The 12,265-nt window shown below is 44.7% G+C and overlaps 1 protein-coding gene across 5 annotated transcripts; it reads left to right on the top strand.

Moving 5' to 3' along the window:
- The first annotated feature begins 498 nt into the window (after positions 1-498).
- LOC120809405 (chaperone Ric-8A) lies at positions 499-11,888 on the top strand. 5 transcript variants are annotated; one of them, XM_040163182.2, is made up of 14 exons: positions 499-751; positions 2,398-2,445; positions 4,005-4,218; positions 5,112-5,260; positions 6,184-6,264; positions 6,779-6,878; positions 7,410-7,597; positions 7,710-7,804; positions 7,893-8,043; positions 8,246-8,341; positions 8,420-8,564; positions 9,965-10,109; positions 10,569-10,688; positions 10,970-11,888. In XM_040163182.2, the coding sequence occupies exons 1-14, from the start codon at positions 656-658 to the stop codon at positions 11,112-11,114; spliced, it is 1,773 nt and encodes a 590-aa protein (XP_040019116.2). In that variant the 5' UTR covers positions 499-655; the 3' UTR covers positions 11,115-11,888. The 5 variants fall into 5 exon arrangements, with proteins under 5 accessions (XP_040019116.2, XP_077938473.1, XP_077938476.1 ...); XM_078082347.1 differs by having other exon boundaries at positions 526-751; positions 7,893-8,064; XM_040163183.2 differs by having other exon boundaries at positions 533-751; positions 5,118-5,260.
- Positions 11,889-12,265: the final 377 nt, after the last annotated feature.

The raw sequence follows: 12,265 nt of genomic DNA, 5'->3' as shown, positions 1-12,265 counted from the left end.
CAAAAGGACTCCACCCTCAGGTTTTTTGTTACAAATTACATTCGATTTTTTATCGGTCCTACCAAATACAAACTACAAAATACTCAAAAGTAATTGAAATACACATTTCAAATACAAGTAACTCACTTTATCCATATCTAAAATAGTTGCACATATTACAGTTGTGTAAATAAAAGTGTACTGTTGTTTTTATTATCATCATTATCATTTTAATAATCATGAGTATTATTGTTAAGATTGTTGTTGAAGGGATATTCCGTATTTTTGTCAATTTAGGCATTAGGGAAATCGTTTTCTGCAAAAAGCACAAACTCTTGGACCATATATTACACTTGCTAATATATATTGTCCTAATAAAAACAACTATATTCATAATAATAATAATCGTTCAATAAATGCATACAAATTCCTAAAATCCTAAAATCAAGATAAGCTGCAATTCGAACACTTCGCCATTTCTCCTTCTTTCCCCGCGACACCTGAACGCAGCATTCGCGGGGCCTGCGGGCGCGCGCACGTCGTGCCTGACGCAGCCGTCTGTGGGTGGTGACAAACTCCGGCGTGAACATTCCACCTGAGTGACAGGTCACACACACACACACACGCGCGCCGTCCTGCCGCGAAGGTGGATCCGGGGGAGCGCTGCACGAGCTCGATGGCGGTGAAAATGGACGTAAAAGGCGCCATAGAGCAGATGGAGAGGGGAGAGCAGGACACCGCGTTATCGGCTCTGCGGAGCTACAACACGGAGGTTTGTCATCGACGTCGACGTGAACGGAGCGTCGATAGCTGTAGTTGTGCGCCAAAGTAGCCGAGTCGATTTGGATGATGATGCATTTTGTCCGTATTGTGGGATACGTCCTTATCAACATCTCTAGAAATATTAGGTTTTTCCCCTCACGTTTAATAAAAAATAAAATATTTGTTGACGATGAGCCAATATTTTGACGCAATCATTGTGAGGGTTTTCAACACAATTATACTGGAGAGTTATAAACTGAAATGGAAGCGTTGAAATTAAGTATTCAATTTATTTCATTTCTTAAAGTAGATACCAAAGCATCTTTGTTCGTTATTCGGCCACTTGGGGGCAGCGGAATATCCTGTAACGCATTATGATGTTGTTGCATCAAAGCTAGCAGTTATGTGTGTGTGTGTGTGTCCACGTGATGAAGTCACAAAACATCAAAACAAAGACCCAACCGAGGCCAAACATAACCGAACCGCGCTTATAGATTTCCACGTATAGGTCTCCGTTGTATAGAAGTCTATGAGAAAATGACTCTACTTCTCGCTTGATTTATTCCCCCTGTAAATATTGAAAACACAAGTTTATGGTCTCTAAAATCTCTAATTTTAAATATCCGTCAATACCGCATGACATGTATTTTGTACATTATGCTCCATTTAGAGTCAAAAACCCCTAGAGAAGCAGGGGGATGCTTTGGGGCGGGACTACACAGTGATTGACAGGTCTCTACCAGAGATGTATAGGCGCGTGGTCTTGGTTGACCGTACTTACTAAATTAACATTATTGAAAAAGACTTGAAACGAGAGATTGAGGAAGCCATTTTTCAACTGATTCCGATTACAAGTTGATTATAGTATTAATACCAGCTGTACAGTATCAAGATTGATAAGGAACTATGTGATGTACTATCAATATTTTCTATTAGTATTATTCTAACGATGCTGTCCATTGTCTCCTGCCAGTCCTCCCCTGGTGTTTCCTTTTTTATCTGGTAACCCGGGGCAACAGCTCTCCTTTTAAACACGTTAAATCACGTTTATCACATTTCGCAGTGTGAAGATGACAACGGTTTCCGTTTCTGTTAAATGAATCAAATGATTTCAGACATAAAACAATTGATCATTTAAAAAATGTTACAAATTTACAACACATTTCATTAGTTTAATTTAGTATAAAAATAATCCTAATCATCATCATGCTCTTGGAAGCAAAACTGTGTGTCTCCTCCCGGACATCAAGAAGTTCTGTCTGAGGATCTTAGCGGAGGCGAGCTTAGCTGTGATCTGCGCAAAAATAGAGCCCTCGATCTCGACTTGTCCAAGTGCCTCCTGACCTCCTCACCACCTGCTGCAGCTGGAGCGGGACATGCTGCGCGTGCTCCTCTCGGCCTCGACTGCTTTGTGTGGGGGTTGATCTCGAAGGCAATAGGATTAGATTCTCCGATGCAGGAATACAGTCTCTCAGACCCCCCCACCCGCCCCCCCGGTCAAATCCTGCCCGCTTAAGCCTTTAAGAGCTGAGATCAGCTTAGCGCCGAAGGTCCCTTTCTCAGGTCCATTCATTCAGCTTACAAACGTGTGATGACGTAAAGTTCGTATATGTGATACACCCTTTTCATTTGCACCCTCTGCTCCTCATCCTCCAGATGACCCACTGCTTTACCTTCAGCAACGAGGATGCGCTGGATCGACAGGTATTTCATCCGCACAAAGGAGCGAGAGGCTGTGGCTCGGTGGAGGACGGGGGCTGTCCTTCAATCAGGGGGTCTCCTGTCCCGTCCCCGGCCTCCGCTAGTGTTCACGTGTCCTCGGGCACGACTCTTAACTCCAAGGTGTACAAATGTCAGTCACTGACGGGAAGGCGGCCCCGTGTACGGTATCTCCTGCAATCAGCGTATAATCCTTGTGTTTTATATATGTTTGAATCTTATTTTACCTTATTTTATTATTATATTTCACCAATGCACCAAGTGAAAGTCAATTTACCATTTAATCATGTAAACGCACTGCTGCTCATAGTGCACAATGACTATTAGATACATAAGTTACTCCATATTCCATAAAAGTGCTTCAAATTCATATATGTTGACCCTCAAAGGCCAATGCTAACAATGGAAAACCTATTTTGAACCAATAAAAACATTATTTCACTGTATCTTTAAATATAAAACGGTTATTTAAGGCCTTAATAATGTTTCGGGTATCAAACAGAGTTATTTAAGTAATTTCCTGATTTTGGTCACCACAGAAAAGACGAGACTTACCCGTAACAATGCTTTTGAGAGCACATGTCAAGCTTTGACTGTATTCCTTTTCTTATTTTCTTATTCTATTAATATTTTGCCGGGTTCCAATATTAGATAACTAACTTCAGGAAGTCCAGAAAGTACCTAAAGGTCAAAGGTCGTACATGCTCAGCGGGTGGATTCGTGCAGCAGCGGTGAGAATCTGAACCCGTATCAGATTTTCTTTTTTTTTTATGGCCATTAAATTAAATTACTTCTACAATTTCGTGGCAATGCTGCCAAATTCTGAAACGCTCCAACAGGCCGTTTTGATCAGACGCTCACCCGCGTGTGGCTGAACCCTCGTACCAACGTGAGCGTCAACGGCCAGGTCTAATCTGGATGAACGTGTGCTGCGCGGCGTTGAATACCGCCATGACGCTCCAGATCAGCGTGCTTAGTCTTTGATACTAAGCACGGGTGATGTAATCTGAGCGGGTCATTAACGGGCATTATTTCACTGATGAACGCACATCAGATTAATGAGGACGCACGAATGTATGACGGACCGACAACGGCGACGTTTTGAAAAGCAAACTAGTCACTAAATGCAATGAAACAAACGTGAAAAACTTTGGCAGAAAAGTGTTAATATTGTCCGGTACATTGTACCATGTAGAGTAGCTTTTCTTATCCAGCTGCAACCCGGTTCATTTATTATTCATTAGATTGTAGATTCTACATATTCGCCTTGTGTTCTATTGTTAAAACCACCTGAATTACCACAGAACACTTAAATCTATACAAATGCACGTGAGCGTGCCCCATTTTTTAGCTCCGTCAGCACCGTCACCATAGTTACACCTACCTCAGCCGTCCCCATGTTGAGAACCACGTAGATATGCGATATTTCAATTTTATTATCTATTCTTTCAGAACAGGAGTATTTAAATTTCAATAATGACGTATTAAATTGTCTCAATATGTCTGCCTGTAATGTAATTCTTTCATTTCCTTGTGTGATGTAGCTTTTAGGTGGATTGGTCCTGGGTTTCCTGGACAGGGAGCTGCAGCCTTCTTGTCAGCTGGCCTGTCTGGAAACAATCCGAATCCTGTCCCGAGACAAGCTTTGCCTGGAGCCCTTCATCACCCTGCCCGCCATGTCCACTCTCGCCCGCTACGCCGGCATCGCCGTGGTCAGCAGTGCAGCGCCACCCGACAGCCAGCCGGCGGAGGGCCAAGGTAATTCCCGCCGACCCCTCCCCACGTTTCTGCAGAGCTCCAAAGATTTCGCCCTATAAAATATTCACTTTAATGCACCAAGTCTTCTCAAATCTAAAGTGAAACATGTAGATTCGGTGCAAATTTCTGATTTGAATGCATTCAAATTCAATTTAATTGAAACGGCTGTTTGAATGCTGCTTTCCTTTGCAAACCACTCAGAGAAGATGTCGTTAACGTTAAATATGGCAATTTTCAATTACGTAGCCGGGCAACCGCGACTCGTAAAGGGGGAGAGCGGTTTGTCCCCCTTTAAAAGATCTGCCGTTTGATTCCTAGCTCCTCCTTGAGACCACAAACTGCTCCCGAAGACGGTGCCGTCATGTATTGATGGGTGTGGATGCTTAGATGAGTCCTAATGGGCAGGTGTCTCTGTGTATGGCAGCTCCTCTCAACCTAGTATTGAAGAGCCTTACACAGTCAAAAGACTGGTAAAGAGTAATACAATCACAATTCATTCACAATTTACGTGTCCCCGGGAAGCAACGCTACCAGGAACCTGGATGCAGTTCATCCTAATGGAAGGCAGACATCATTATTTTGTAGTTTGTGGGTCCCAACCTCTTACTCTACAAGCGGTCTACACAGAGGTCGGTTGTGGGTCTTTCTCGACTTTGCCGCTCTCTCTCTCTCTCTCTCTCTCTCTCTCTCTCTCTCTCTCTCTCTCTCTCTCTCTCTCTCTCTCTCTCTCTCTCTCTCTCTCTCTCTCTCTCTCTCTCTCTCTCTCTCTCTCTCTCTCTCTCTCTCTCTCTCTCTCTCTCTCTCTCTCTCTCTCTCTCTCTCTCTCTCTCTCTCTCTCTCTCTCTCTCTCTCTCTCTCTCTCTCTCTCTCTCCCCCTCTCCCCCTGGTGGAAGGTGAAGACGGAGGAGGAAAAGGCGCAGCGCAGGTGTCCAGCGAAGAGGTAAAGGAAGTCTCCCCTCCGCCGGAGAACTCTGACCAGGAAGTAATTGCCGAGTCACTCAAGTCCATCTCTAACATCCTGCTGCACAACGAGACCGGGCAGGTGAGTCCGCTGTGTGGCCCCTCCCACGCTGACATCACTTCCTCACGTCGTTAAGTGGAATGTGGTCTGTGCTCATAAAAGGCATCTTTTTGATGGATGCATGGGTGAATGAATGACTGAATTGATGCATGGGTGAATGAATGACTGGATGGATGGATGGATGAATGGGTGGGTGGATGGATGGATGGATGAATGGGTGGGTGGATGGATGGATGGATGAATGGGTGGATGAATGGATGGATGGATGAATGAATAACTGAATTGATGGATGAATGGACGAATGACTGAATTGGTGGATGAATGAATGACTGAATTGGTGGATGAATGGATGAATTGGTGGATGTATGGATGGATGAATTGGTGGATGAATTGGTGGATGAATGGATGGATGGATGAATTGGTGGATGGATGGATGAATGAATGAATGACTAAATTGGTGGATGGATGGGTGAATGGATGAATTGGTGGATGAATGGATGGATGAATTGGTGGATGGATGGATGGATGGATAAATTGGTGGATGGATGGATGGATGAATTGATGGATGAATGAATGACTGAATTGGTGGGTGGATGGGTGAATGGACGAATGACTGAATTGGTGGATGAATGAATGACTGAATTGGTGGATGGATGGATGAATTGGTGGATGAATGGATGGATGAATTGGTGGATGAATGGATGAATGAATGAATGACTGAATTGGTGGATGGATGGATGAATTGGTGGATGAATGGATGGATAAATTGGTGGATGGATGGATGGATGAATTGATGGATGAATGAATGACTGAATTGGTGGGTGGATGGGTGAATGGACGAATGACTGAATTGGTGGATGAATGAATGACTGAATTGGTGGATGGATGGATGAATTGGTGGATGAATGGATGGATGAATTGGTGGATGAATGGATGAATTGCAGGGGGTAGCAGCGGATCTACAGCTGATAAAAGGCTTGGCAGAGAGGCTGCAGCAGTGCTATGATCCCAACTGGATCCATGAGGTATGGACTTCAACTGCGAGCGTAGATGTTTCAATGTGCGAGTCGAATTAGAAGTATGGAAGCTGCAGTTTCGGGAAATACTCAAATAAGTAATCACTTGATTTCCATCGACTTCGTCGTAGTCCTAAAGTCCCCCTTTGTTTTTTGTGACTATGGTTTGAAGCCTCAAGTTCTCCACTTTGACCGTTGCCATTTAGTTTTGCTGCAACCTGTAAAGGAAACAGGGTAATGAAGCAACCAGTTTCCAATATTTGAACATGTTTTTTAGTTTTTATTAACCAAGAGCTTCATTACCCTGAATATACCCATACAATCTGCATTTAGGAATTTGCTATTGCAAATGAGTTAAATGCAAATATGATTCTTAGGATATTATTTACACTTTGAAAGACACATGCACAAAAGAAGTCTTTAGATACAAAACCTACAAGACAGAAAACGCCTCTCAAAGAATCTCTGAAGAGGAGTCAGCGGATAGATGAAAGAAGCCTCCGTGCGTCTGCTCTCCGTCCAGGTGCGCTTCTTTGACCTGCGCATCACCTTCCTGCTGACCGCATTGAGGGTGGACGTCAGGGCGCAGCTAGTTCGGGAGCTCCACGGCATCAGTCTGCTAGGTAACCCCTTCAACGTGTGACCAGTGTACGTAACGCCGGGTTCATTTTATCGGCAAACAAAGTTGTGCAAGTTGTCGTAAGCGACCATCTGCGACCTATCTGACTCGTGGTGAGTTCAGAAACGGAAACCCACAGAACACAGGCGAGATTGGAGCTTCAGTTCACTTGGATTTATCTGAGCCACAAATGGCTCAAAAACACCCAGAATTCAAGTTTTATTGCACCATTGGGCTCTGATTAGATTTGACACCATCATGTGTCGCGATGTTTGGATTCATTTCATGCAAAATACACATTAGCGCACAAATGGTTGTGTAATCACGGTACAACTCTGGAGATGATTGTGTCTTTATTATTATTATTATTGTTTAGAAATGATTGTCGATGAATATACATGGAGTCTCCAACGTAACGAATGATGGTCGTGTGAAACTAATGGGGATTTGTTCATGATAAATCTATAAAGATAAAACAATAAAAGACGCGCATTTAAAAAGGGGTTTAAAGAGCCTCCCCTCCGCGTGTCTCCAGGCAACCAGTTGGATGCCACCCTGGGTCTGTGCTGGCCAGATACACTGGAGGCGGCGAGGGGAGGGTCCGAGGACGTCCCACCCGAACAACTGCCGCCACTGAGTCGGCAGCAGACGGAACTCGCCATCGAGATACTGAAGATACTGTTTACGGTCACGTTCGACGCGAGCAGACGGCAGGTCGACGAGGTACCGCAGACGGTCGGGGGCCGCTAGGTTTTCTCTTTGGGGCCCGTTGTGAATTTTAGCGTTTTTGAACTAGTTAATCGGTAAATAACAGGATTCATTTTCTTATGTGAAGGAAGAGATGGCAGAGTACAGACATCTGGCAGCTATGCTGAGACACTGTCTTATGAGCCGCGCAGACGGAGAGGAGCGAACTGATGAGTTTCACAGGTGCACGCGTCTCTCTTTCTCTTAATCGTGCGTGTAGCCGTCGCCCTTACTTGACGCGGTGCCCTTACTCTCCTCCTCTCGAGCTCAGCCACACTGTCAACCTGCTGGGAAACCTCCCGCTGCCCTGCCTGGATGTGCTGTTGGTCCCCAAAGTGCAGCCGGGCTCCATTGAGTACATGGGGGTCAACGTGGATGCTGTCGACATGCTGCTGGAGTTTATGGAGAAAACACTTGACCGGGTGAGACGCTCCGGTGCAAATGTGGGTTCATTACCTCGGATACAATTATCATTACTGCGAAGGTGTGAAGCGTAACTTTTATTGCAGTAAACAAAGTTTTCTGGGAGGATGATCTTTACCACTAACGTTAGACTTTAACGTCTGAGACGTCGCGGACGATCCGACGGCTTGTAAATCATTTTTTCCTCGTCTTTCTTCCCAGGGACACAAGCTGAAGGAAACCCTTCTCCCGGTTCTAAACCTGCTGACTGAGAGCGCCCGAATTCACCGAGAAACCAGAAAGTTCCTCAGGTCAAAGGTCGGTTCTGGGCTTGGGGAAAGATTTTCCAACGACGAGGAGTCGGGCGATGAGTTTTGATGGCTCGTATGCGTTCAGGTGCTGCCTCCACTGCGCGATGTGACCAACAGGCCAGAGGTGGGCAGCGCGCTGAGGAACAAGCTAGTCCGTATCATGACGTCCATTGACACCGATGTCAAGGACTGTGCTGCAGAGTTCCTCTTTGTCCTCTGCAAGGAAAGTGGTGAGGGAAATTCCTATACGTCGCTTTCTTTCTTTCAATGTTTGTATAACGTGATCATTCCAAAACTAGCTGTGCTGTGAGGATCAAATCTTAAAAACACAAACCTCGGCTAGTGTTATGGTCTAAACCAGGGGTCTCAAACTCAAATCAGCTGCGGGCCAGATGCAGCCCGCTTCAACCGAACGCGGGCCAGACTAGCGTCCGAACGGCATGGTCGACAATAGCACAACTTAACACTCACTTTCAAAAGCAGTCATTGAACCCCACCCTGGGGGATCGGTCCGAATGAGACCACAACACTAGTCCTCCTTTAACTCAGCGGGGGAGACCTAAGGTCATGTGACCGTGGAATTCCTTTATAGCCAAACGTGAAGTTACGTGAATCGAAGCTGCGTAGTGATGGACGGAGACGCTCGTCGGTGACGTCAGATGCTTCATGTGTTGTTAGTGTGAGTCGTAAAGGAAAACTTTATTAAACGAGCGATGCTAACGGTTAGTCACATGATCACCTGCGCGAAAGAGGGCAGGAAACTGAATTTCACCCTCCTGCTCTCTGCACCTCGGCCGACACACACACGACCCGCCCCCCATGTCAGTCACACGCATGCCACGTTCACTGGACAAGCACACAGTAGGAAACCAGAACATCATAACATGTCCCACACAGCAGCTGACAATGGGGTTACAGTATAAAACTTGCGGGCCGCACTAACATTACACTTTCATATTAAGGATGGGGCCACAAAATATCGTCCCGAGGGCCGCAATTGGCCCGCGGGCCGCGAGTTTGAGACCCCTGGTCTAAAGGGTGATGGCTTCAAACAAGGTCTCGTTGCAGCGGTTTCCCAAACTCAAGAACGCCGCGGCCCAGTTTGAAATCTGGAAAATCTTTTGCGGCCCACCCGGACCTTTAATCACGACTCCGATCAAAACACGCGGAAAAGAGCAGCCGTTTCGAGCGAGAGCCTTATTGTTTTATTATTCTGTTCGTTTGAGTTGTTTGTGCTTCATCGATTGATGTTTCACACAACTAATGTGCCGCTAGAATTGTTCAAATAATACTTCAAAATGACAAAAAGATGTGGGATATGTATCTTATCAATTATCAATCGTTTTAAGTAAAATACAGAAATTTGCAACCCTAATGTTAAGACCATGATACGGATCAAAAATAGGTCAGATAAAAGAATAACACGTAATTCAAATCCTAAATATTTTTATATTAATTTCAAACTTTTCAAAATTGAAAATGAAAAACGTTTGATTTATTTATTGGCCTCTCGCGGGCCCACCTGCAGTACCTCTGGTGGGCCGCGGCCCACACTTTGGGAACCCGCTGTCTTGTTGAACTGAGGTTGAAACACTTCCAGGTGAACAGCGCCGTGTTCGGTCCTCTGCAGTTTCTAGGTTCGTTAAGTACACCGGATACGGCAATGCTGCAGGTCTGCTGGCTGCTCGGGGACTGCTGAGGGGGGGCAGAGACTCTGGGGTCTACTCTGAGGACGAGGAGTCCGACACAGAGGAGTACACGGAGGCCAAGGCACAGTCAGTACTACAAACGCAAATGGACCTTTCTTATAACATATATGGTGCAGCCCCAACTGATGGACTCGACCAATGCTTTACAAAAACGTTTTTTCTATTATAATGCAATTATTTTGAAACATCAAGATCATTTCTGGTTTTCCTGTCCAGAATAAAATAGCTGATATTATTTTTATTATTTATTTAACTTGATCAAGAGCTTTCCGAGGTAAACTCTGCAGTTGATGATGGATCGGTGACTTCCTGACACCTGATCCACTACCTCTCCACCCGGCAACTACAAAATGATCCTCTGCAATTGAGGCCCTTAACTGTTTTGTAGTCTGTATTTAAAGGTCGCAAACTGACCTCTACGCCTTGCAGACTTAACTGTTCATTTTTCTTTTGAAAAACATATATTTTTGCTTTTTTTTTTCTGTGCCTTTTGATGTTTCTCTCTTGTCTTTTTCCCCGCTCTAGTATAAACCCAATAACAGGAGTGGTACAAGAAGAACAGCCCAACCCTATGGAGGGAATGACCGAGGAACAGAAGGAGTACGAAGCCATGAAGCTGGTCCGCATGTTCGACAGACTGTCGAGGTTAATAAGAGCAGGACACACGCAAACATACAGCCTTGTTTCATTCACCGTCATTTCCTGGAGACGCACCTCTACCGTCATATAGAAAGTCTTCGCCCTTAATTGTAACGTCGATTATACTGTCCCTGTACTGTTGTTAGGTGGGACCCTTTTGTTTGTCAATCTGTAAATTAATTCGGTGGCGGGTACCATCTTATTTTTTAACCGTTGTGCAAATACCGGGTCTGTCATCACAAAGTGGACTCACGGTTGCATTTGAACCATTTCTCTTCTTCGCGCAGGACTAATTTCATCCAGCCCATGCAGCTCGGCATGGACGGGAAGATGAGCGAGATCTCTCCGGGAGATCTACACAACCTGGTCCACAATCCTTTGTTCCAGCCAGAGGAGCCGGCTCATTCAGACAGCGAAGAGGAGAATGAGTGACGAGAAGCAGAAACGCGTCATTCCTGCAAGAGAAGACCGGTCTCATTATTCTATTTATTCACATCGCGGGGTCCAATCAGCTCCTATTTACTTATTTTATTGGGAAGCGAGTTACAGAAAGATGGGATTTGTTTAGTCAAAGTGAAAAGTACATGGAACTTTAAGCTTTTTTTGATATGTGCTCCACATTTCCTGTCCATGAACACAACGACGGAGATACTTTATTACGCCTTTAGAGGTGGAGAATAATCGTGTGATTTGTAAATGGCCTAATATGAGCGTTAGTATTAGTTACGTATGTTCAAAGATTGCAAACTTGCGTATTTGTTGTTGTTTTGGCTCTATTGGGAACAACAATAGCTGAACATGATTGGTCGGTTAGCATCTCTCAATCAGCGCTACACACACACTTTACACTGCGGCCATTTGTTTGACTATTTCTCGCTCCGCAACTATTTAGTTTCAACTCAACACGGGAGGAGAGGTGGTGTTTTTAAAGCCAAAGAGCTCCACTGTCGGTTTGTGACAACTGTATTTGGGGATTTTAGATGTCTGCTGTTTTACATAAAGATGTTTTATTTTTCAGAAGTGACAGGCGAAGCTGTAGAAAGATAAATCACAATTCAAGTAGAAGGAAATATTTACTTATAATACATAATTACTTATATTGACTACGAAGAGAATCTGAAACACATTATTTTAAAGGGAAAGTCTTTCACGTTGTTATTGTATAACCGTCCGCTCGATTATGGCGTATTAAATGTGAAGAAAATTGTTGTTGTCTCATCCATCCATCTTCAAACCGCGTATCCTTCATTCAGGGTTGCGCCGTTGTCTCGTGTCTATTTTAATGTCTTCGTGGCATTGATTCAACAAGGTGCTGAACGCGTTCTTTAGAAACGTTGGCCCATATTGATAGGATAGCATCTTGCAGTTGATGGAGAATTGCGGGATGCACGTCCGGGGCACGAAGCTCCCGTTCCACCACATCCCAAAGATGCTCTACTGGGTTGAGATCTGGTGACTCATTGTCATGTTCAAGAAACCAATATGAAATGATTCGACCTTTGTGACACGGTGCATCATCCTGCTGGAAGTAGCCATCAGAGGATGGGTACATGGTGCACATAAAGGGATGGACATGGTCAGAA

The sequence above is a fragment of the Gasterosteus aculeatus genome, chromosome X (genome assembly GCF_964276395.1).
Source record: "Gasterosteus aculeatus chromosome X, fGasAcu3.hap1.1, whole genome shotgun sequence".
Taxonomy (NCBI): Eukaryota; Metazoa; Chordata; class Actinopteri; order Perciformes; family Gasterosteidae; genus Gasterosteus; species Gasterosteus aculeatus.
Note: the sequence above shows the minus strand (reverse complement) of the source record. Positions and strands in the feature narration are given on the sequence as shown.

Excerpts from the sequence above, each read along its gene's own strand:
- LOC120809405 (XM_078082347.1), top strand. The coding sequence starts at position 656 with ATGGCGGTGAAAATGGACGTAAAAGGCGCCATAGAGCAGATGGAGAGG. Across the intron at positions 8,065-8,245 it reads TGAGACGCTCCGGTGCAAAT|GGACACAAGCTGAAGGAAAC; the intron begins GTGGGTTCATTA and ends CTTTCTTCCCAG. Across the intron at positions 10,110-10,568 it reads TACACGGAGGCCAAGGCACA|TATAAACCCAATAACAGGAG; the intron begins GTCAGTACTACA and ends TCCCCGCTCTAG.